Source organism: Diplotaxodon limnothrissa, linkage group LG20 (genome assembly GCF_057381915.1).
Source record: "Diplotaxodon limnothrissa isolate DT_005_m linkage group LG20, D_limnothrissa_male_GT1.1, whole genome shotgun sequence".
Taxonomy (NCBI): domain Eukaryota; kingdom Metazoa; phylum Chordata; class Actinopteri; order Cichliformes; family Cichlidae; genus Diplotaxodon; species Diplotaxodon limnothrissa.
The window spans coordinates 12,898,243-12,924,839 of NC_140615.1; the positions used below are offsets into that span (position 1 = coordinate 12,898,243).

The window sequence follows — 26,597 nt, forward strand, 5'->3', positions numbered from 1 at the left end:
CTGCATGCAAATGCACCCGACCGGGGTAGAATAAGGCTGGTTCACCACGCTCAGGTGGAACCGCACCATTGACTTGGCGTGGAGCGGTGCTTATCCTCGAACTTAAAGCAGCAAGACACGGTCGCTCAGAATCTTCCAGATCGCATCCAAAGGCTCATACAGGTGACAAGTGTGCCCAACTTCACCGCACCGGCCGTGCTGACGCGCACAGTGCGTTTGTCCAGAGGTTGCTCGCTGCGTGAGACCCCGCCGCTCCTCTTCTGACATTTCGCAGCGCTGCCGTGCACATGCAGACTGTGCGTGTGTGGCAGCGTGACGCATTTGCGCCTTTAGATTTGATTTATTTATTTTTAAGAGTCTGGAGTGTCGCGTTTTCGGACAAGTTTGGGTACCGATCGGAATGATCGTCATGTCCGCATGGGATAACTTGCGCGTCTCTTTGTAGAGTGACACAGAGCTCGGCTAGGTGCTGAAGTTGGTTGGGAATAATAATAACAGTACGTAGCGCAGAGGACGAAAGAGGACGAAACGGCTGAATTTATTGCCAGCATCGTCATCTCCGTGTAAGGAATCGAAACTGCGCGGGGGGGACTGCTGCTCTTTCCTCCTCTTCATCTGCACACTTCCAGCTTTTTCTTTTCTTTCCCCCCTCTTTTCTCTTGCAGAAGCATCAAAGTGAATTCCAGCTCCTGAAAGCACAGCTGCGTAAACTTGGCCAGATCTGGTGACATTGTAGCCTGTGTGTGTCTGTGTGGGTTTGTGTGTGTGTGATAAGCAGCCTGGATGGATATGCGGCTCACCGAGGGAATTTGAAAAGCAAAGGGGGATTACTATCGGTCCCTCTTTTGTTATAACCTCAAAATGGATGCCCACGTCAGGCTTTGGAGATGCAACTGGATTAGCCACTCTTCCGCTGATCTGCTTGACATCTGAGTGGCACAAGTGTTCAAAGTTTGGATAATCTCAAAGGCTGACGGTGTAGAATGCAGTCTGGAGTGAAGACGCTCTCCGCAGGTGGAGGTGCGTCACTCTGCTGCCTACTGCTCCTCTGGCTCATCTACTCCCATCTGCTCAGAGAGGGTAAGGGCACTTACAGCTATTTATTACTTTGCCAACAGCAGCAAGGTCTCTGAGGGCTTTTTATTGGGATGCAGCTGCACATGGTGTGGTCAGATCCTGTCATTCTGGGGGAAAATTCCTATTACGCCCAATTAAACAGCCTCTGTGCTCATCAGAAGTCAAATTACGGTGACCTTGTTGAACCTCTTTGCAGCCTGATTTGGCATCTCAGTAATAATATTCCCAGTCAGTGTATAGTGATGTTATTTTGCACAGTTTCATCATGTCTGATAGCACTATTATGTACCTAGGAGCTTTAGACCACCATTTCCAAAACACTTTTTAAGAATCTGAAATGCATTAAGAATAGTTATAACCTTCAACCCAAACAACCCTGATTTTTTTCTGTTTTGATGCTGGACCAAAAATCAGGCTCTTTGCTGTCATGTGGGATAGTAATTTGGCGAATCTATAACTGAGCCTTAGGTGAAAAAACATCAGAAAGCCTTCAGCTATTGTTTTTCCACTTAGGTTAAGGCCTTTATATGCTTCCAAGCCATGTTTTCATCTTGAATAATGCATCCACTGGTGCAATTACACCTTCACCCTGACACAGAATAGAAAGCAAAAGGATGTTTCCCTGCACTTCATTGGCTGCTGTCCATAACACAACATTTCCGCCGCTGTCAGAGACAGAGAACAGGCTTAAAGTACTGGAACTTGTTGGGAGATGCTGAACACTAAGTTTGCAGATTAGATCTTTTAATCAAGCATTGGCCGGCAGCATAATTACCACTGTGGAGGAGGGATAGTGCCTACATCAATGTCTTTGGCAGCTTGCCGGGAACAAAAGTAGACACTGATGTGAAAAATGAACTGCCTGCGCGTTGAAATGTGCTCCCTTTGCCTCTAATTTGCAGTGTTTTCTCCCAAAAACGCTGCTGTCACCAGCCTCTAATTCCCACCCCTCTCAAGCCTGTGCATATTATCCAAGGAGCCACAGCTACCCTCCTGTTCCCCACAGCCATTTATTATTGACTCGTTTTCATCTGAAAGTGATCTCATTAGCACATGATTGTACAAATTACTCGATCAATCTCTTGTGAACTTTGTTGCCCTTCATATATTCCCAGGGTAAGTGAGATCTCCCGTGCATGGCCTGGTAGTTAAAACCTCTGGATATGATTTTTGGGGTAGACAGTCTCCCTGTTTGTTGCTGACTGGTTTTAGAATAAAATGTGTCATATATATATATATATATATATATATATATATATATATATATATATATATATATATATATATATATATATATATATATAATCATCAAAACCAAGTCATTTGAAGCTGGCTGCACTGACCAGTTACTGCACTCATAAAAGCAGCTCTGATTTTTTTAGCATTACAGTCTAAAAATATAACAAGATTCATTTGCAGTATTTCTTTTAGCATTTATAGCTAAGCATCACTGTTAGAGTCAAAGCACTGTTCACTTTCCATGAAAAGCTCGGCCAGTATGGCCCCTGAGGGCCTGAGAGCCACACTGTGTGCCGGTGAACTGGCGAGCAGGACTAACTTGAGGTTAGAGGCTGTGCTGCCTCCACCGTCTTCATAGCCCATCTGTCATGGCGACCAGGACAGGAAATCAAAGCCTAGCAGCTCTGTCCATGCACGCCATTGGGCCACCGTCGGTCACAATAAATGGCCTGTCGGCTGCTCTCAATGTTGCCAGTTTATTCAACAATAAATTTGGAATTGTCTGGGATTTTCGTACTTGGGCCACATTCCGGTTCAGTGGTGCAGCCAGGGAGCAGCGGTGACACATCTCTGCTTTGTCACCCACAAACCTCGGAGTTAGTATGAAAAGGGAGGGTGGAGTGCTGCATTTTTACCCACATTTATTCGCTGGAGGTGAAGGGATAGTTGGCCTTTGCTCTAACTCATCTGACAGAATTCTGTTGCCATGGCAGTAAATCATTAATCTGAAATAATTTGCTCAGATGAGACTTCTTAAATCTTTATTCATCTTTGATGCAACAGCAAAATCATTTCTGTGTTTCTCAGCTGCTCTTTCCATAGATTACTTATCAGCATGTGTAGTGTGGTATCTTTTCTTTGGATTTCCCATTAAGGATGTTTAAGCTGTCATAATTTCTCATTTTACCACAGATGATTATGTGAAACGGTTGTAGTAGCTAACCGATTTAGCAGCTCTCGCCTTCATTTTCATTCATCTTTTTGGCCTCTTTATATGCACTGTTTGGGTTTTCAAGCATTCGAAACTTTCTGAGACTAGTCTGATTGCAAATAGCGGTGGGTGACTGCCTTCATCTATAAAGCTCTGATGACAGCACTCAACACTGCTCAGCAGACAAACTTAGCAGCAAGTTGGTGAAGAAAGCTGAACCTCTGTTTTTCTCAGTAGAAGATGGAACTCTGAAAAGGGTTGAAAGCAGAGCCATTGAGTAAGACAGTCCAGTCACCGGGGGTTCTGAATTCGGGGTAAACAGTTCCTGCAAGTGCTTAGCGGGCAGTTGGAATGTACGCTTAAAACATACAGCCTTGTTTTTGTTTAACTACCTTTTAAAAAGACATCTCAGACTTCTGTGCTGCTATATCTCTATGGTGCAGCTAGCATAAGTTGCTAACCCCCGTTGCTAAACTTCTGTGAGTCTCCGTGATCCGCCATTGCTGTAAAAAAAAAAAAAATGGTGAAGTGACTCTTCCATTCAACAGCTCTGGTTGAGAGGAGACTCCAAATTCATTTTATCTGCTGGTTAGCGGATCTAAACCTGTTGAACATTGAATGTGACTCTGAAAAACAAACAGAAACATATGATGTAAAGCAAAATATATTTAATACAAGAGAAGGTGGACAACCCAAATAAATGAAACCACAGGGTGATTTCCTGATCTTGGTGTTCTGTTTTGTACAGAAAGTGCTTCTCTATACAGCGCATGTGACGTGTCATGATTAACGTGTCATTTTGGTTTGTTTGAATAATCCAGTGAGTGCAACAATCTATCCTGTCACCCTGCTCTGCTGTCGACGCGGCTGACAGCACATTTATGAGCCACGTCTGTGGCCCGTGTCACTACATTTTGATGTGACTCACCGAGACTGTACAGAGAACAGGCTCATGCGGTTCAAGTATCAAAACCAGACCGATTTTACTCCTGATGAATTATTCTGTATCCTATCATGGTCATTTCCCCCCGATGTATATGAGAAAGCAAATCTTCATGGTGCACCAGAGAGATAAAATTCAAAATCTTTGGTTGGTATTCTCTTTTAACTCAGAGAGCAGGGCCTATCCATCCAAGCATTAAACTAATCAGAGTACCGGAGAATTACTGACTTTTTGAAGTGAAAAGAATGATTTCCATTCCAGTCTTCTTCAAGGCGGCATTTTAAGCATGCAAAGGGAGACCTACTTTGATTATGACCTTGGCTGTAAATTGTAAGCAAATCATTGAGACCTGCTTATATAGGCGGTGGGGCTTTAAAAGTATGAGCATCTTTATGGAACAAAATGAAAAGAATTTTTACAGCTAAATCAATTTGGCAGCACACAAAGCTCATATTTCATAACTCCCCGAATATAAATTCTTTCTAGCCGTCAGCTTTGACCTCCCTTGTGGTTGACTGTAGCGCACTACTCAGTGTATTTCTGCATTGTTATTTTCTCTGCGGAAATCTCTGGGCTTGAAACTGCTCCATCATTGGCAGAGTGGTGTAAATGATTTGAGTTATGTTCCTTCGGACTTCTGTCCCTTTCTATTTTCTGCCTGATGCCGTGATCATATTTTCTGAGAGGGAATGTGCTTGAGTGTTAAAGCTCACACAATCCCGCATTACTGTACAGTACTTATGGGGTCGTAATAGTCCTCTGATGTTCACCATTTTCTCTGTGTTTGCAGTAAAGAAGGAGGGCATCATGGAACGCTATCTGGGGGGGAATTTGAAATGAGTCACCGTGGCTTTATACAGTCATCTCTGCGCTACATTCAGCAGAGCTACTGTTTGCATTTGCAAGGCATATTGTACATTCGCTCTCCATGCCTCTAGCCTGTTTTCATCCACAGCAAATTGTTTGAGCGCACTCTGTATTGTAATATTCTGCAGCTGTGCTGTGCGACAGCAAAAGAAATGCATTCAAAGCCATCTCAGTCATGTGAACCGTACCACAGGACAGACCTGAAATACACTGTGAGTCCTAGCAGGGGATGGATGTAAGGGGAATGTTTTCTATTTTAAAGCTGCCCTTGGCAATGTCACACAAAGGTTGCAGACAAACTGTACAAAAAAATGAACTTGGGGATCTTGAAGTTCTCTAATATGATGTTAGCAGACTACACAGCATGCTTTTGCTTTCTAGTGAGAAAGGAGACAATCTAAAGCTACTGTGCCCCGCTTTCCCCAAGGGAGTGCCATCCTACGGCGGCTACGGGAAGTTTCAATTTTTCATTCCCTGTGGGTGGAGTAGTGTTCACACCTGACACGGGAATTAAATTTGAGCAAATAGAGCCCATTTCTGGTGTCTCAGTTGGCAGGGCGGCAGTGCCTTTCAGTGGTTGCTTGTGATTGTCTGAAAATCACACTTGATGCAGCTTAAAAAATTCTGTCATTCGAATGCAGAGCTCAGCATTCGAATATGAGCAGCTTCTCAAGAGAGAACAACAAGGAGCAGACTGACTGAGGGCTAGCACACTGCAGAGAAATGTTCTTTATCTAATAACATAATTCATCCCACCCCAAATGCTCCAACATCTCCCTACCATTACACCCGATTCCTTTCGCACTGTTTTATTTGAAATTGCATAGTTACCATTACAGGTCCTCTAACATCAGCAGGGAGTTGTTCACTTGTATAATTATCAATCGGACTAACATAGAGTATTAAAATAGCATGTGAAATTAAGTGGTGGCACATGTTATGCTCCACTGCTCTGCTGCCCTACTTGTTTAGCAGCAGAAGATCACGGCGATGTCAGGAAACATATAGCACGGGGTCAGTCAAACATCTGCCTCTCTCACCTGGTGTCCTATTACATGCTACCTACTGCGCTGCACGCGTCAAGTGCTGTTAAGGTAATGAGATGGACTTGGCTGCGGCTGCCTTGGCTACCATATGCACAGTCAAATAAGCTGGCTGTTTGATGTCATCCTGAGTTGTTAATAGAAGCCAGAGCTGTGAGATCAGAATGGACATGAGGAGAAGATCAGGTAAAAGTTCGGGCTGCAGTGGCGAATAAATCCAGATTAACTCACTGAAATTACCTTTATGTTTGTGGGATTGAGTTTATTAGCTTCCTTTGAGGTCGTGAAGCAGAGTAACAGTATTTTAGAGTGATCTCTTACTTAAGTTAGCTGAGTCTATATGTGCCACAATTGGTGTTGAAATAATTATCATCTATTAGAAAGCCAATTTCAAGCAATTTCAAGAACTTTAAACTATCGTTCTTATAAACTATAAACTATAGAAATTCTTCTGTGTGAACAAGAAAGTCATTTGACCCCACAAGACAATAACTTATGTACACAAAAACCAAAACCAAAGGAAAATCCCACACTGGGCTTCACTGACTCACATTACTGAATCAGAAAAATTTGAAAATTATTCAAGGTCTTCTTATTACAGATTTTTTGGATACCAGTAAAAATTAATGGTGTAACATAAAGTTATATTCTAAGTACACCAAGACTTACAGTGGGAGTCCATTGTCAGGCTCAGACTACAGTCATGCACACTCTCACTCTGTGCAGTCCTGTGAAAAACTAAGTGCAATCTTGCTGCTTCCAAAGGAAGTAACAGGGTAAAAATGCAAATGCAAATTAACAGGATACTCAAATGCAGCTGATCAACAGCAAGTGTGAGCGCCTCTATAAAAACAGAGGTTTTTGTAAATTTCCTGGTCAGTAGCAGGTGTGTGTTAAAGATGAAGTCCCAACAAATTCACCAAAAAGCCTTAAAATCGACGTGAATGAACAAATGCCCACAATTCTCAATGACCTGAAGCAACGCTGTGAAGAAGAGTGGCCCAAAATTCATTCACAGTGATGTGAGAGACTGAGAAAGTCATATGGAAAATGATCACTGTAAGTTATTACTGCCAAAGGTGTTTCTACATACTTTGAATGGGCTGTGCTCAGTTGTCCTTATAACAGCTTCCTTTTTCACATGACTGCACATTGTGTCTTTCTGTTACAGTAGTCACTATCTCAGCTTTGTCAGTTACAGTCAAAATCTTGTGACTGAAAAACATGATAGTTTGCATGTTCCTCTCTTTCATGGTGTTTGGGATGTAATCGGTAAGGAGACGTGTTCCAGAAAAAGAACTTTAAAAATCACTGACACACAAAGTGGTTTGTCTGATGCTGGCACTTGTGTTTTCAATTTCTCAGCTCCATCCAGCTTCAACAATTCTTCGTATTTTTCTTTGCTATGTCTAAAATTGTAGAGCTGGTGTAGAGCACTGCGCTCATTTGGGTCATCCTCACAGAGGTGGTGGAGTCATGGTGGAAGAATCAAAACATTTCTATCATGCTAGTCTTCCTGTCATGAGTCATCTCAGGTGCAGCATCAGTTTTCATCCATTATGACACAGCATGCAAGATAAAAAGACCAGTGGTACCCATTTTGTACTATTCCTGGCCCAAAGCTGCACTCTACGTCTTCCAGTTTGGTCTGAAGCAGTTGTTGGGCAGAAAAGAATCAGATAAACAAGAGTATAAAGCCTAGTACAGGGAAGGGTGTTCATTTCTACAAATAAAGACAACGCAAACTGTGTTTTTCCAGTGCTTATGTAACTTTGTAAGTTATCAGACAAAATTTTCAAGGTCCTCTGTGGTTAAATTGTTCAGGAAACTGGTCATAGTTAATGTCACACAAAGAATTTTAACTTCCCTTTATCCGGTCGTTAAGTGATGACATGACGAATCCTACTTCCGGGTATAAAGTAGTCTGCGTTTAATATGGCTTTTGTGTTGTTAACATGTTTAATGTTTTGTATTTTCTTCTATTTAATCTCAAAAAGCTCCTAAAACAGTCAGTGAGCACTGTTGACCTACCTCGGCTTTTATTACCGCTAATCGTTTATTTAAGCTCAGTTTTTAAAACCTTAGGATGTAACTACAGCCCAGCCCATGCAGCAGTATATGAATGACTAACCTCGTATTGTGGATGGATTATCTCAGTTGTTCTCTTGGATGAAGTTTGGTCCTTTTACAGCATAGGTGTCAAACTCTGGCCCGCAGGCCAAATTTGGCCCGCAGTCTACTTACATTTGGCCCGCGAAGCCATACCAAATTACTATCAGAGCTGGCCTACTGGTATTATACAGCTAATATATATATTGTTTAGTATTAAGCTTTGCTTGTTCCATATTCAGTTTTTCAGCAAAATGTGTTTGAGTCCATAAGAAAAGATTCATTCTTATATCTGGAGGAATAAATATATTTCAATAAATATTAACGTTAGCCCGCGACTTTGTTCCAGTTTTGAATTTTGGCCCACTGTGTATTTGAGTTTGACACCCCTGTTTTACAGCATCCTGCCATGCGATTACATTTGTTCCTGACCACCGAGAACACTCACGTTAACTTTTATCGAGTGGAAAAAAGTTAGCTTTTTTATATTATGCTAACATAGCTGTGTCGCTAGCGGTCACGTAGCACATCATTATATACCAGCTAGCCAAACTTCAGTAACCCTACAAACGTCACTGCTGTTTAGTTTTCTGTCTTCATTTATGTTGGAAGTGATAGCAGAGCTGTATGTTTTCATTTGTTTCCAAAACCCCGCAGTCAGGACATGCTATATTGTATTTAGATAGAAGCTAGCGAGCTAACTCCCTGCTAACTTCTAACTCCGTTAAATGTCATAAATTCCGTTTTCATGGATGCCTGATCATTTTATTAAAGATGAAAGACTTTAGACAGTTTTTCAACTCTCAGTAATGCCATAGTGTTCGTTTGATATATGGACCCGCAGCGGAGTTTAGGCCCAGACACGGCTAGTGACGTCAGACTTAACGACCGGATTGTGCAGTTGTGTTTTTTTTTAGCACCACTGATGGCTCCTGTGAACCTTGATCACACCAGAGAGGTTCTAAATAAGAGAAAATGTGTGAACATGATATGTTTTGTGCCTCTTAATATTAAATACACTTTTTTTGAGGGTGGCGTTCTGTCTCCGAGAGACCCTCTTTGTGTCCTTGTCACTGCAGTTTTTGCTATTTTGGGGGGCTTTGGAAAGGACAGTCATTAATTGTTTCCTTCCTTGTTTCCTGTTTCCTTCTTCCCAAATGCTGGGTAAGCATCACTGAGCAAGATGCAGATCCCAAAGATTTCACCTTGACACCACCACTAATGTGTATTTATTTGTGTGTGTGTTTGTGTGTGGCTTAATGAGAGGATTTGCAGAGAGCTTTGTCCTCAGAAAAAAAAATAAGTGGAAAGCACTTTATAAAAGCAGTCCATTTAAAAAGTTGATTTAATCCATAATCAAAACAATCATTAGTGTGTCCCTAAACACAAGACAACTACAAGGAAAGCATAAATGTGCTGTGTGAGATAGCTGGCTGATGCTGAATGGGGGTTTTAGCCACTTTTAATTACATTTAAAAAATTGATAAAGGCAGCCACTACTAATCAGTTATGACAGATTACCTGCATCATTAACATTTATAATTTTTCCTGCAATGTTTCCAGTCTCCCACAGAAGATCTGCTGGATTCATATCAGATTCTATACATGCTAATATGATTGTCATGCTCTCTAAACTAGCGTTTTGTTGCCAGCCCCATTTTCATTCTTGAGAATGCCACTTCTGTCACAAAAGGAGCGCACAATGGAATGAAGATAATCACTCACACTTATTATTGTATCTGAGTGCGGTGATTAGAGTCAGATTAGAAAAGTGGTCGGAGTCAGTTCCGGATGTTTAGGCCAAACCAGCACAGAGGAGCTTTGTGCTATAGCTTTGGTCCCTATAGGGAATAATTCCAAACACAATACGTATTGTCATGAATAATTAACTGCACCACTCTACAAGATGTGGAATTTTTTATAAATATAGTGCAAAACTGTATCTTGGAAAGTCGCGTTGTGCAATAAAACATTGTGAAACCTCGCTTCCATGTGTTTCAAAGCTCCAGTAATTACAATCTATAAAGGAAGATTGTTTTAATATGGAAATGGAATCCTAGTCATAGTTCATTCAGTGCAGCCTCTCATATAATTTTATGGCAAATTCCCTGAGGAGAAACAGAGCTTTTCTCACAAGCTCCCAATGTGGTTTCACTTGTACAGGAGCAGCGCGGCGCTGTCTCCTGCGGATGTCCGTTAAATCTGATAAAGCTTTTTTTCTTTTTTTTTAAATCAGTTAAGACTGACTTCTGATGTATCTGCACAGTCTTAATTAAAGACACAAACAAGGAAAAAAAAGATAAGCTAGAAAGGACTGAAAGTTTTTATTGGTTAGTACAACTAAGAAACAGCAAACTGCTGCAATCAGCTGCGATGTTAACAGGGATGATGATAATTGGCGGCTTTGTATATTCACGGTCCGTCGCTGAGGTCGTGCCAGTGTGGTGTATCTAGAGCCCAACGGCTCTTAGTCCAGCAGTGATGCACACTGAATCAGACTAACAATGTGAAAGCAAGTGTGGACTCCTGGCAGCCTGTTTCAGGCAGAGTTATTAAGATATTTGTGCGCCTGTACTTTGGTGATCTGCAGTGTGTCTGATCAAAGAGCTGATATGTAGAGCACAGACTCACATCTTTGCTCTAACCTGTGTGCGTTTGGTCCCCTGTGTGTGTCTGTGTTGCCAGTTAGCACTAGCATAGTGTTATGATTCACTGATAAGGTGATCAAGCTGCCAGTCGGTGCTTAAAGCCAGTGTCTACTACTTCTTGTTGTCATTTCTGACAGGATCCAGGGCCTGTTCAGCGACCATTCCCATCCTTCAGTCGGCGCTCTCCTCGCTGCCACGGCCATATGTGCATTTCATCATGTGAAACAGAGACGAGGCAAAGTGTCCTCACACCACTGAGTGACAGAAACCCTCTGTCACATGAATTAACTCCTGTACGTATGATGGAGCGCTGGCCATGGCTAAGGGCGCTTTACAAAGCAGCTACCCCCACCCACACACTACACAACTCACCACTTCAACTCCCCCAGCGCCTTACTGTTGTCTTCCTTCAGGCTTATTACATGAAGCCCATTCATCTGTTCAGTGTTGAGCACTGATATCTGATGGCACCTCTGTCCTCCAAGCAACAACCAAGTATACAGGATCTCGCCTCAGCAGAAAAACGAGAGAGGCGGGTGGGCTGAGTGATGGTGGTGCGCGGTGGAGGGTGGCCAGCAAGGCTGATGTTATGAAATTAGATTTACATAGCAGATCTCTGTAGAGCTGGTTTTGTTTTATGGCTCTTAACACTTCTGGAGGTAATTTTATGGAAAAAGTAAACCAGTCTTATCAGCTTAAATAGCAAAGTGTGGCTGTCAGTGGAAACTGCAGCCCATTCGTTGATCTATTAACTGAGAGGCTGAGATACCCCGTAAGCCTGTTTTTGATGTCAAGTAGCACTGCTGGAAGTGAAAAGTACTTCCAGCAAACGAGTAGGGCAGAACAAGTCGGATAATATGATTAGCCAACTCTGGTGTAGAAATATAAAGTTTGACCTGCACGGCGGTAGAGAAAACATTACCTACAACTGAGGAGTCCCTCCTCTGTGGACCAAGTATGTGGACCTAACCAAGTATTTTGTTGCTTAAACACAAACAAACTGCAACTAGAAAATATAAAATGAAAGAAGGTTTAATGCCAGAAAGCTCTGAAGGAAAAGCAGTCAACCCGGCAAGTTAATTTTTGCCCGTGAGTCTATCTATCGCCTACCTAACTATCGTTGCTATGGACAGGAAGTATCTCAACTTGGTGAATTATGCTAAAAGAAATGCCGCAGGGTCACCTTAAATCTTCACAGACATCTTGCTCTGATACTTGGATGTCTCAGCACTGCTCAGGTAATTTTATGAGTCATTTGTGTTCATCAACAACCCTTTCAACCTTTGCCATTATTGCGCTCATTTCATGCTACATAGCAGTTAGCGTCTCACTTAATGAGCATTTGAGTGTGGCGGGAAGCGACTAGAAGCAGCAGCATAAAGGAGCTATGGTTGGTGAATGCCAAGGATTGACCTTACAGGAACTGCAGTACACACTCTTCTCTAATCTGCCTTTTCTCTTAGATGTTTTGAAGAATGGAGAACCTCCCCTTCATACACCCCCCTTGCCCCTCCCATGTAGTTCATCTGCAACTAAAGCATGCTTGCAAAATGTAGATTTCTCCAGTTTGTGTAATTAATTTAAAGATAACACTGTGGCAAACTTGGAAAAGCTGCTTATACACGTGTCCCTGGCCAGGGAGTTATCCATCAATTTGTAATGCCTGGAGAACTCTGAAGTAATTCTCTGTGCTTGGACAGAACTATAAGAATAGCACACACACACACACACACACACACACACACACACACACACACACACACACACACACACACACACACACACACACAGATTTCTGAGCATCACTTTAAGACATTCTGTCCATTTGCTGTCTCAGTAGAGCTTAGCTTGGCTTGAAAATTGGTCTGTCTGGTGTAGGAGCAGTGCCCAAAATAAATAAATGTGGCTTCAAACAGGGTGTGAGAGTGTTAACCTCACATTGTACGTTCGGGCATGGCTGTGAGTTCTCTGTTTAATTATTGCGACTGCCTGTAAAGTGGATATTTTCAGGTACACGCGAGGATAAGTTATCTACAAATGGCCAGTGTTGTCAATTTCACGGCGAGAACAGTCTTGATGTTTCATTATTTAATGGGTTGACTGCTATGAAATTTGCAGAGAACATTCATGCTCACAGTCAGAAGAAGTCTTTAGATTTTGCCCATTACGTGAAAAAAATCAATAAGTTGTTTTATGGTGCTCTCATATCTCGGAGCCTCTGACTCGTGTGTTTGTTATTTTGCAGTTATGGGTAGCCAAATGGAAGATGCTCTTTTAACTGATTTTTTTTCCCTGCATGATCCCTGTAAGGCACTTTCATCAAGAGAACTCTGTCATGCTGTATTAAAACTGAAAAAGCATTCTAGCCGCCTGCTTTTAAAGCACTAAAAACTTTCCTGACATTTTTAATGAGAATATTAAACTCTTTAGTGGAACACAAAGCCAAAAAGGTTAAAAAAAAAATGTCTCTTTGCAAACAACAGCCAGCCTGTCGTTTTCACCTTTGAACACCAGTTGCTCCTCTGTAATAAGTTCATTTCTGACTCATTATGCTAATGTGATGTACTTTATCCTCACTGCTGTGTTTGGCAGGCCAGTTGGCGGTGGGAACCTGCGAGATAGTGATGCTCAACAGAGACAGCAGTGTTCCCAGGCGGACCATCGCCAGGCAGACAGCCCGCTGCGCCTGCAGGAGAGGCCAGATCGCCGGCACCACCAGGGCGAGGCCGGCCTGCGTAGATGGTGAGTTCAGTGACTTCTCTAGCCCAATGGAGAATAAATATTAGAGAACGTAGCTGGAGTGATTCAGTACAGTGGGAGAAGAAGTCACTTTGGCAAGCAACTGAATCGGCTGGTGTGCTATAAACATAGAAACAATCTAATTAAAAAGTGTAATTGATGAAAAAAAAGTTCAAAGTAATTTCAATATTTCTGTAACACAATGGATTTTTCCCCTATGCTTGAAGAAAAACTATTTGTATTTCACCTATAACAACTATATTGCAGTCGGCATGTCAAAACCTTTTAATATTTCCCTATATGAAGCCTGTTGTATGCAACTCCACCTTTACCACCATAAATTGAACAGCTGTAGTTCAATTAAACTATTAAAGTAGAAATATTCTCTGAGCATTTAGGGTTTTTTTTTTTTTAATTTTAAGATTTTTTTTAGGGAAGTGTTTTTCATCAAGAGTTAAGGATCGAGTCTCCTGGCACACTTGTGTGCTACATATGATCACTAGCGGCTGGTTAGCTTGGCTTACACCCTAACCCTAACACCACTAGCAGAGTCTCCAGGATGTACAAGGAATGATCTCTTGTAAAATATGATTGTGATATTTCTATACTACTGTTAATAATGAACCTCAGAGATGCCTGCAGGCAGGGTTTAGTTTTCTTTGTACGGAGCCAGGCTAGCAGTTATTCTTTCCAGTCTCTATGTTAACCTACACTAGCTGGCTGCTAGCAGTGGCTTCATACTTAATTGAACAAGTTGTGTCAAACTTTTTACTCTTGTTGAGTGTGGGATCTCGATCTGTGTTTCTGAACAAGGTGGGAAAAAGTGGGAAACCTAGTCATGTATTTACTTTTGTACATTTTTTGCAGTAATGCAGGAGTGGAGAACAATGAAGTATTTGAATAAATCTCGTGCAAAAAAAAATAATTTGATAGTTTTTAATGTATGTAATTGCATTGTAATTTCACAAACCTAGGAGTGCTCTCTGGATGCTCTGGTCCCGTTGAGAAAAGCTGAATAATACACTGTAAAATAAAACTAAACACCAAAATTAAAGTAGTGACATAAATACTGAAAAAAACATTTTAGTTAATGGAAATAAAAAACAAAACTAAATTCAACTGATGCGATATTTATATGCCAAATCATAACAACAATCAATTCAAGTCTAGCAATCAGACGACCTCCTGTGATGAAGCACTTGGCGAGTGTGGGAAGCAAAAACCTTTAACAGGAAGAAACCTCCAGCAGAACCAGGCTCAGCGAGGGGCAGCCATCTGCTGTGACTGGTTGGAGATGAGACAGAGAGACAGGACAAAAACAGCTGTGGAAGAGAGCCAGAGATTAATAATAACTAATGATTAAACGTAGAGTGGTGTATAAACACATGGAGAGTGAGCCCACAGCAGTCTAGGCCTACTACAGCATAACTAAGGGAGAGTACAGGGTCACCTGACCCAGCCTTAACTATAAACACATAGAAATTTAAGCTTAATCTTAAAAGTAAAGTGTGTCTGTATCCCCAAATCCACACTGGAAGCAGGTTCCCCAGAAGAAGTAACTGCGGAAAATAACACTATTTAAAATAAATTAGTTTTTCATTTGATCCATTCTTGCTTTGGTCAAATTTCCAAAGCAAGGAAGCTTTGATAAATGTATCTTTACTGGAACTGGGATATCTGAAACTAAACTCTAAACTAAACTGATCTGCAAACAAAATGAAAAAAAAAAAAATCAACTTCAGGTTAAAATATCGCCAAGACCAATAATACATGCGATAATGACACGTGGAATCATTTCCTCTGCCACAACAGCATCTACAGACCTTTTTCATGGCAGACATTTTGACATAACAGGAACATCATGACAAATTATAAGAGGAAAAGCACAGGTGTAACTATTAACAATAATGTCTCTGTTCCAGTAGGAGTCCCATTTCAGTGAAGCAAAATGCACAATACCGCAGCCCTGCATCGGCTACTCCTGAGTGGAATGCAGTTGCTGTTTTCTGTCTGTCCGCCTGTGTCGTGACTTCCAAACGTGCTGCTGGACAAACCTGCTGTTGCAGGAACTACGGCACCGCTGTGTCGGTCTGACTGTCCTGTCTTTGGACAGTCTTTGTCAAAATGGTAGCGTCGTAACCATGCACTATGCAGTCATGAAACTTTACCAACCCAAGGAGAATGGAAGAAAACAGGACAAAGAGTCATTAGCCACTTTACAGCCAAGTTATTAATGTCAAAAATATCCTAATGCAAAGCAGCATCATCTCCCCCGTTTGACACTGGGTAAAAAGCCAGACTTCAACAACAACAGAGCGCAACCTGTTCTCAATAAGCCCAATGAACAAAATGTATTGGCTTCCTTCTCTCTCCATTAAAAGTAAGTGCCGATGTAATTTGGTTGTTTAACCAGCCAATCGATAATCACTTTGCATGTCTGACTTTTTGATGCCTTTTAGACTGTTTTACTCCTAACTGTGTGATTGGTTGTCTGCATTAGGCCTTCTTCAGTCAGCCACTGTGACATCAACAAATTAGTAATTGCTTTGTGTCTCCAGCGTGTATTGGGTTGAATTTTCCTCCTCCTTTTCCTCCTCCACCTGGGTTTTTAAAAAAAAAATAAAGATCACTTGTAATGGAGACTCCAGTGTTCATCCACTTTGTAGATAAGATTTTATACTTTAGAGCCCCTGTCTCTGAGCCATTGGATAGTATCTAGCTAAGGGTGATAAGAACGATGAAAGGGATGGGAGGGGTGTGATTGGAGCTCACAATATCACAATCAGATGCACCATTAGTTCCATCATGCGATGACTCATGTTGGCCTTAATCTAATATCCCTGACACCAGAGCCCCACAGTCCATGTCATCCTCTCGGCGCGCTGCTTTTAACCACCTCTCCCTCTCCGCAGACATTTTTCCATAACACTCAACAGATGCTAATTAATTTACAGAGAACTATGATTACAGCAGCAGGAAATTGATTATTACTGGCTTCCTGCCGCACCACACCCTACGCTCCATTAATAGCCAGCGCATTAAAGTTGGGACCTGTTGCTTGCAGGGTCATATTAAGATTTTCTGCTGACAGCTGAGCTCGTCAGTCGTTGCCAGGATTTTAAATGGAATTAGTGTGTATTGCACCAAAATGCAGTGGATTTAATGATGCCTGTGCTCACATATCCTCTCTAACCTTTTAGCTGAGAGCATATTCATTTACATTCACTTTAATGGCCCTTCCCATAAATCCTCTTTTGCCCTTCTAAACACATAAACAATTCACAGACTTATAAATAGGTTTATATATTTCTGTATCTCACCAAGGCCGGGGATCATTCTTTCAGTGTTCCACTTTCTTCCTGATCAGTTTTATACAACACTTTCACAGCTGCAGAAGAAGTGGATCACTGCCCTTTTGTGATCCTGTGATAGAACAGTGACCTTTAATGAAAGTGGAACCGTCACTGACTCTCCGTCTGTGGCATGTAAACAAAGGCGAGCGAGCCTGCCTGATACGGGGTGTTTACAGCTATGACTAATTTTGGAAACATATGGTGAACGGAGCACAAAAATCTCATTTGTTTTTCAGGTTAAAGAGTAACTTAAACAAATTCCTTTTTGTGACGGAGAGCTGTGGTTTATATGCATGTCCATATGGTGTTTCTTTTGTGTGCTCGAAGACAAGCAGTCAGCTACATGGCTGAGCGTTTTTTGCCTGGGAGCTGCAGGATGTCAGTGCAGTTTCAAACACAACAAGACTAAGGAACCAATCCCGTGGATGCGGCTTGTTAGAACTGAAAATCGGGAACAAGGTTTATCCGACATTGGCGCATTTTTAGCTGCTTGATTACGCAGTCATATCAGGAGCTTGTGCTATTTATGTGTGCTCCTTCCTTTTTTTTTCTATCCTCTGCTCTCTGTTTCAACATTTCTGCGTCATGGCCTGTGTATTGTGGTGAAACCGACACACACAGAACAGAGAAATTGAGAGGCGGGTTGCCAGACTTGATTTTAACTAGTTATGTTACTGTAAGTGCAATAAAAGTGTTAATAACTCTAAAGTTGTGCTTGTGATAACAACTGGCCTTTTTAGTGCACTCTTTATGACTGAACCTGCCGATGGACAAGTTAAGCAGTGTTTTCTGATATCTGGCCAGGCAGGCGCTGTGTCCTCCTTCATCCTGCAAGAGAACCCATGAGTGGTGCTCTCACATCCAGAGGGAGAGTGGAAGCACGTTGCAGACAAGTAGCTAAGAGAGGATATGGCTTTAATTTCTCTGTATTTGTGGATCCGCATTTGAATGAGGCCACTAAATGAGACAAAGGTGTGCATTTGGGTGTTACAGATTGGATGTTACAGTTTGTAACACAAAGAGGTCTCCTCGTCTTACAAAGTGAGGACACTGTTGCGAATCGCTTGCTCATAAAGGATCATCGGCTCGTTGGCTTTCTCTTTGTAAAGTCTTTAGCTTACAATACAAAGCACCTTGAGATGGCTTTTGTTGTCAATGGGTGGCACATACTCTAGTTAAAACTGGATTGAACGGAATATGTAACTATTCATTTTATAAAGCGGTAGAAAGATCAAGAGCATGCTCATACATAATACCAATAGCTATTAAATGCTGAGACCAAGGATTGAAAAATTAAGATGTGTGCTGACTTATGATTAGCAAATAACTGCAATGTCCCTGGTTCACTTCTAGTGGGATATATTTTTGCCACGTCATAGTCTTCTCTAGTTCCCCCGGTTTCTGCAGCTGGATCTACACGTTCAATATCTAATAAGAAATATGGAAGGTTATTTTTGCGGGGGGATAACTTGTCTTTTGGAAGTAATAGAGCATTTTTGTAAAGGTGTGAGTCACAGATGCAACAGTGTCAAATCCTGTTATATCTCGACAACCTGCACGGTCCACCTTTATTTCCAGTAGTGTGATTAAAGCTGGTAAAGACATCAGATCTAAGGATATCAAAACTTTAGCTGTTAGCATGCAAATAATGTATTATGAATTAGTACCCAAAGATATTGCAGACATTAGGCGACTGACCTAATAGAACAAAGGCCAGTTCATCTACCAGGATCCATAAGCTAGATCAGCTCAACGATCAGCACCATGGACAGCGATCAAGGAAGCTTTATTGAGTGAATTCAGACTTTAGATATGTCCTTTACAAACATCTACATAACTGGTTTTGGAGATGTAGTGTTTTAACACTGGAAAATTAACAGCTGAATACACTCAACAGAGTATAGAGGTAAAACCTTTGATTTTCACCTGAGGTAGAATAATGTTCCAACATTTCCATTGTCAGCTATGGTGAGTGGTAATGTGATTACAGTCAGAACTGAAGCTTTGATAAACATCCATTTTTACCCAATAGGTATGACCAGTGTGGAGGGTTATTCGTATTTATGTTTGTCTGTTACTGGATTTTCAAAGAACTGATGCTTGTCAGCTTTGGTTGCTGTGCACAGAACTTTGGGAGATTGACTTTTCACACTACACACTGATAAAGTGCACAGTTTGACATTTGACCCCGTGAGCAGCTGACCTTTTGGAGTGTATACGTGCAATTTACACTGTGAGCACAGATTGGATCAAGTCATCGGCAGAGTTATAATCACCACGAAAAGCTCTGGGATTTGAGGGCCTTTACTGTTTCCTGTAATGAATCGAAACTAAAATCCAAGGCTTAGTCTGATGTAACCTCTGAGACATTTTCAAAGTTACTACAATCTGCAGCTGATGGCTTAACAGAGGCAATTGGACAATTCTTCTTATCTCCCTTGCCGTCCTGCTTGTATTCTGCCTTCAGTAATTACATAACGACAAAACTATCTAAGCCTCAAAGTGAATAAAGTCTGTTGTTACCTGTGAATATATGAATTGATTAGCCTAGACGGTAGCTGCATTGCTTGTGCAGTATGACATATTACCGAGTTGTTCATCCTGTTTTTTTTTGTTTTTTTTACTTCACTGAACATGTTGCAGCAAGGGCAGTGGCTTTTTTTCTGCAAGTTACTTCTTTTGATACTCTTTTTGTAGGCGTATTTCAAGCTTTTTTGCCCTCTTTTTGTGCTGCTGTATGTCAGGGTTGTGCAGGTTTAGTCTGCACACTGTACACAGGAGGATTATGTGCTTTTCCTTGCTTGTCTCCCTGCTCTCACTCTAATCTGCTCCCCGAGTCTCTCCTGCTCCCTTTCTCTGCGTGGCCCGTTGTTGCCATGCCACCACATCACACGGTAATCGTATGAAGCTCGATGGCCACCATGATAAGAGGCTGCAGGGAGACCGTTTATATGCTGGGTTCAAGCTTCTCGTTTTGCGCTCAGTCAAAGCGTTATTGACAATAAACGGGCAAAAGAAGTGATTTAGAAGAAGCATCAAAACAAAACAAAAGCAGAGGGTTTTTTTCGTATTTATATTGCAGACGCATAGCCGAGAGGATTAGATGTACTCTTTATTTTAACTGCAGACAGAGCCAGGCCCTCGTTTTAAACAAGCGTGACTTTGAAAAACATGTTTGCTTCTGATCTGACATTCATTTGCTAGTGTTGTTGGCATAGTTTGCCTGCAGTGCTAACAGCACTTCCTTCCATATTTACCTCATCTTGATCATTTTAATATTTATTGAATGTATATTTCATAGCAGCAGTTTCATGAGCAATTTCATCTTTCATATGGAACACAGCCATGATTATTCAGTGTTGCATAAGCACAAAAGAACGTGTAAAGTTAATTTTAATTGAATTGAATTTGTTGCTCTTGTTTTTTTTTTCTTTCTGTTTAGGAGAAATATTTTTATTCACCAAGGAGTTCAAATGTTTCTTTTATTTGCAATTGCAATTTTAAAAAAAAGGATGTGCTGATGTTTCACATTAAAAGCCCTCTATGCAGAGAGTAAAAACACCTTTAAGATTTTTATTTAATAGTTTTTCATGGAAATGGAGTCACCCTGCAATCTACAAGCGTTTGATTACTAGTGTGTCTAAGTGCGCAATTTACTACCTTTGAATGAACTTTCTATGGAACGTTGCTTTCAACAGTGATGCCAAGAAAAGATTCGGTGCAGTGACAAAATTCAGCTTTAGAAAAAGACGAAAGGCTAATGACAAGTGATAAAAAGTCTTGTTGTATCACTGTTGCATTTGTAACTTTGATAGTTGTCCCCTGTGTAGTTAAAGGAGTGTAAATTTTCAGTTGAATTCAATTTTATTGTATTTATACAGCAGCAAATCACAACAGTCAACTCAAGGCGCTTCACATTGTAAGGTAGACCCTACAATAATATGGAACAGGTATTTTCTGAAAATACAATATTTGGCATCTGGTTAATTTTGACCCTCTGTAATTGACCAATAGTTTGTTGCTCATGAAAAGCCAGTTGATTGATGGATTAACCCAGATTGGTTATAACCACTTCATAAACATAAAAAAATTATTTTTTTATGGTACAACTCTACTAATGGTTTATTGATTTCTGATCAGTGGAGCGTAAACTTCCCATCTGTGTCAACAACCACAAATAAAACACTACCCACCAGAAATGCAAAGCAAGCCCCCCCAAAAAACTGCAACAGGAAACTAACTGGATTCTCAACAAACACAATACATGATTATGTGTGGATACATTTTGTAGGCGGGCTGATCATCAGCCCATCAGGCCCATGCTGTCAGGATAATGTTGCAGATTGATCTGTGATTGAAGTTTAATTAACATGAGCCCGAAAACCTGTAAAAACCTGTTACAGTGTTTTTGGTGCCCAGCTTTAATGACTGGCTATAATCTTGTAGGGTGTTTACTGCTGCATAAGAATCATCAGTATTAGTTCCATTATTTCATTTCAAAAGATGCTCTTAATTAATTGTTCTAGTGATTCATTTGTCGCTTTGTTTTTTTTCTTCGATGCAATTAATCCTTTGGTGTGTCCTTGGTGAGAAAGTGTCTCTCTCTTCATCTGAATACATTTTAAATGAGCTGCCTGTGGCTTGAGTATAAATTTGATGTTATTTTTTGCTCTTCTGCGGTGGCAGAATTTCATCAGATTAGCAGCGCGTCTGGTTTAGAAGTCGCCGTTGTGCCTCCTGCCCTGCTCTGAGTCTCGTCTGGCAGTGTTGTGTTGCGCTGGGCAGGGCTTGGCACCGTGTGCAGGGGGGACAGATGGTCTTACGTGTGATCTAGTTTGAGGTCCAGAGCCGTACCCCGACAGGGACCCTGGCAGCTGATAAGCCTGGCTTGACGTCCGCGGTCCCTGGGTGGGACTCCGACAGCGACTGCGACACGACGGGCCACCCAGGTGTCGGCCAGACAGAGACACTCTCCTCCTCTCTTCCAGCCACCACAGCCAGCTGTTTCATCTCTGCTGTTACCATAACAAACAGGAAAACATTACAAAACAGGCCTGAAAATCTGTTCAAACACCATGATAAAACTATAATGCCAAGATAGCCACAATATTTCCAGCAATTTGCACCAGTTGAGTAACCCAACAAGCCAGGTTTATTATACCCACAGCATGTAAAGCATACTGAAGGGTGAAATCAAGCAGCAGACAGATATTTTCAGACAGCTTTAGCACAGAAGCTTAGTGGGTGGGTGGGTGGTTGTAACGTCTAAGCTTTTTAATGTGTCTACAATTGTGCGTGCCAGCATTTTGGGAGCGATAGGTTTGATGGATGGAGACAGGCTGAAGCCGAACTGCAGCGCTGCCGTTTTGTTGCCGCTCGCGTTATTCATGATGTTGTCGTGCATGAGGTTATCACAGCAATGCTCTCATCCCCCCCTAACGCCGTGTCACCAATCCACGGCTCTCAGCACCAGGAGACTCATCAAGTCATCATAGATCAACTCATGTTGTCATGGATGGCATTGAAAAAGTAACAAGGGCAAGCTATCGGGTGCCCGGATAGTACAGCAGGAGCTGAAAACTGCATTTATTTTAGCCAACCTGCGTGACTCTGGGTTGGCTGGCCTGATGCACTCCACGGTTAGTCAGAACTCCCACCGCTTTGCCAGCTCAGCTTTTATTCCTTGCCCTGGAAATTGAGTTTTGCTGGCCCTGTAATGTACTCAAAACTACATCTGCAACTGACTGATAAATCTACGCTTTGTTGCACCTGACGGATAGCTGTGAAAATGAAAATTCACCGCGGCACGTTGCTGTGTCAGGAGGAAGGTCACTTTAGATTTGCCTCTTCCCCACTCAGGATGATGCCAAAATGACCATTTTGTCTCAGAATCCAGTCGCAAAGCTAAACTATCTTCTTAAGCTCGTTCTGTACGATGCGACGACAGGTTTATGTATTGTTTCGTTGAACTGCTGTCTCTCCCTGGCTGCATGGCAACACTATGAGAGCAGGCTTAAAAAAGCACAGCTCCTTCCACGATGAGTAAATAATATCCATTATTTGCTGAGGGAGAATGGCTTTGTATTTACACAGCAGTGATTGTGTGTGCCGCGTTACATACATGAGGGTGCTATTCGGCCAGCTTGATAAATACCACAAGACAGCAGATCTTTATTGCAGACTAGCAGTTGGGGTCTGACACTCCAAAGACCAATTTCAGACCGTTAACAAGGCCTGGACAGGAATACCTCACAGCAAAATGTCACAAGGCCTCCCTTTCCGCACCTCTTTACGCGATTGTTGGGCGATCGTGGCTGTTGGGCGATCGTGGCTCAAGAGTTGGGAGTTCGCCTTGTAATCGGAAGGTTGCCGGTTCAAGCCCCGGCTTGGACAGTCTCGGTCGTTGTGTCCTTGGGCAAGACACTTCACCCGTTGCCTACTGGTGGTCAGAGGGCCCGGTGGCGCCAGTGTCCGGCAGCCTCGCCTCTGTCAGTGCGCCCCAGGGTGGCTGTGGCTACAATGTAGCTTGCCATCACCAGTGTGTGAATGTGTGTGTGAATGGGTGGATGACTGGATATGTAAAGCGCTTTGGGGTCCTTAGGGACTAGTAAAGCGCTATATAAATACAGGCCATTTACCATTTACCATTCCCCTTCTGCGGCTCCCCTCTCGGTTCCACCATCAGCTCTCCTCCGGACATTCAGCGAATTGTAGTTCCTCTCTTTCAATTTGCCCACCATGTTACCTCGTTCCACAATGTGCTGCCCCGGGGGATCGTGGGTAGGCAGGAGCGGTGGCCCCAGCCAGGTCCGCAGAGAGCTGATAACCTTTCAGTGTTGCTTTAGCACGCTGTGTAAAGAACAATCAGTGCTTATCAACCTCGACGACAGGCGAATGTTAATTCAATGTCATGCAGTCAGGCTGCAGCGGGAGAATGGGAGCATCACTTGGTTACGCTGTGACAGCCTGACGTCTTCTGCCAACAAATAACTTTAAGAAGACTGGAGAAAGGCTTGTTTTTGATTGCCTTTCTGATATGTAATCTCCTCTCTCTAATCTATCTATAAAATGCTACTAAAAATGAATTTAAGGTTTACAGACCCCTGCAGCTGTCATTTGTGTCACAACTGCATAAAGTCTAAAAACAATAAGTCCAGCACCATAGCAATACTGACATCAGAAATAATACATTTGACATTTGCGAGGGCCTAAAACCAAATTACAGCTGCTAGCCTGCCACTAACATGTTGGCCAAATGCCTCCATAAGTGGGTTTACTGTGTAGGGAACACAGCTGCCTGTGTTGTTTGTGGTTTATTTTGAGTAAAACCTGCTAGAAGTGCTCAAATAATGTCACTGTCCATTGGGGCTTAAGACTGCAAGTTTGAAAGTGTAAATCTGGGGGTGCTGAGTGCAACAAAAAATAAAAAATAAATAAAAAAGCGGTCTAACCAGACATCTGCAATCCATTTCCTTCTATTATTCACCATCGCCGCCTCAACAATTCCCAATCTGTCACTGATCTGTTAATGTTCAATTTGCATTGTGGGTTTGTTGGCATCAGGTTTTGACAAGAAGAATGTGTAGACTGAAAAACCCATGGTGCTGCTGCATCAATTTTACTAATGCATTTGTCCATGCTAAATGAACACAGTTTTCTCCTCCCACAGTTACTGGACAACAAGACACATGTAAAAAACAAAAATATATATAATATATAATAATTTTTGAAAAAGGCCCCCTGTCTGTTATTACAATCTGCGTTTTGTGTGTTTTTTGACCAATTTTCAGTCATGTCATTTGTCACGTTCTAATATGGCCACAATGATCTCCAGTGTATAAAAGCTATGATCTCTTTAGGTAGGCAGGCTAAAAACAAATAATCGCCTAAATTGTGGCTACACCTGTAAAACACAATGGAGATATGCCACCACCACCACAGCCTCCAGCTAATTAGGACCTCAGTGGGGGAAAAAGATGGATTCATCTGCTCTCTGATGATGCCAAGAAAAATGAAGATGTGTGCATTTTGTAACAGGATCAAATTTATGGCCAAGCTGTAGCTGGACTCAACTTCTCAGAGTATAATTTAGCTTAAACAAATGAAACATTATTATGTTTTAATTTCCACCAAGAAAAAAATGTCAAAACGGGAAGAGGGGGGGAAGCAATCTTTCTGTGCAGTTGCAGTGAAAGCTTGCATTAGCAAGAGAGTAATTTATGGACCGCCAGCTGGCCTGTAAAGGTTACTACCACAGGCAATTCTGACATGCTAGTTCAACAAGAACCTCATTAAAATACTACAGGCTTTTAGAGACATCAACGTATAAGGTTACCTTTGTGTCTGGTGAGCATAAAAACAACAGATTTGTTTGTTATGGGAAAAAAAAATTGACTTTTTCCGCAGTTTTTCTCTCTCGCTCTGTGAATCTGTCTCTCTGTCTAATTTACCTCTTTGACCTGATGTCTTTCTTTGCCTCCCAGCACGAATTGTTCGCAGCCGTCAGTGGTGTGAGATGGCTCCCTGCATGGAGGGGGAGGTCTGCAGCCTCCTGTTCAACCGATCCGGCTGGACCTGCACCAGGGGCAGTGGTCGCATCAAGACCGTCACGGTAATTTACTAGACGTGACATTAATATACGCCATATGCACATAACAGCAATGCGCCTACATTTTCAGCATGAGCGAACCCCCGCCAGCCGATAGTGTCAGGTGAAGCCTGAGCCCTGGGCTACAGGGAGTATATTTCAGTCAAACAGCAGGTCAGCATCCAGGTTTCAAACACTGCATCAATAGTGGAACAAAGATGCCAGAAAATTCATGCAGCACTGCTCTCTGTGGGATCAAACTTTGAAGATTTTTTTAGATATCTTTAGGCCTCAGTCTGGTTTGTTTTACACTTTTACAGGAGTTTTGAATTTTGGTAATTCAAACTTTTGAAACACTGAAGCCTGAATCTGTAGCATATACAGTAATAGTGGTGCAAAGATGTGTTGGGAGGTGCATAGGAAGAAAATCTCATGAAATTAGTGAAATCATCATTAGTTTTTACTGATCTGCAGCTCCTAAGTATAAGATGTTCAGCTCCAGAGCTGCTGGATCAGCCCTGTGCTGTATCACATTTGCACTGAAAGCAAGCAGTGTACCATATTACCCGGGCTACTTGTGGAAAACTTTCTTTTTCCTACATCCTGGATTATTTTACAGAATGGCTTAAACACACTAGCCAAGGCTCAGTCATCTCCTCCCAAAGCTAAAACAAATCATTTGAAGCCAGTCAAATCTGAATCTGACACCAAATCACACGAGCTAGGAACTGCAAGTGAATCACACATTTGGAACAAATGTTCTGTAGTTATTATTCTGTCTTTGTGTTTTTATGGAGAAGGTGGAAGCTGATGGAAAACGTCTGCAAATGCAAATGCAAGACAGATATATGTAATATGTAAAAATGTTGACCAAAGCATTAGGCAGTGTGCAGACAGATAACATTAGTGTCTGACCTCTCTCTGACTTTGTTAGAGATTTAAACGAATGCAAAACATGTTGAATTTTTAAAACCCTCAATATGGTGTCATCTGGTCCTCTGTAGGCTCCTCTCACAGTGCATCCAATGCCTCAGAGCTGCCAGTGCTGCATCGCTTACTGA

The 26,597-nt window shown here is 41.9% G+C and overlaps 1 protein-coding gene across 1 annotated transcript; it reads left to right on the top strand.

Annotated features, from left to right (window-relative positions):
- The first annotated feature begins 983 nt into the window (after nucleotides 1-983).
- Nucleotides 984-26,597, top strand: tafa5l (TAFA chemokine like family member 5, like). The gene is made up of 4 exons (XM_085345031.1): nucleotides 984-1,080; nucleotides 13,450-13,599; nucleotides 25,433-25,560; nucleotides 26,541-26,597. Exons 1-4 carry the CDS (start codon nucleotides 984-986, stop codon nucleotides 26,595-26,597), a joined length of 432 nt encoding a protein of 143 aa, XP_085201157.1.

What these genes read in the sequence shown, in the direction of transcription:
- tafa5l (XM_085345031.1), top strand. Translation starts at nt 984, where the DNA reads ATGCAGTCTGGAGTGAAGACGCTCTCCGCAGGTGGAGGTGCGTCACTC. An exon ending in CTCCCATCTGCTCAGAGAGG is followed by an intron (nt 1,081 to 13,449) that starts GTAAGGGCACTT and finishes TGTGTTTGGCAG; the next exon opens with GCCAGTTGGCGGTGGGAACC. An exon ending in GTCGCATCAAGACCGTCACG is followed by an intron (nt 25,561 to 26,540) that starts GTAATTTACTAG and finishes GGTCCTCTGTAG; the next exon opens with GCTCCTCTCACAGTGCATCC.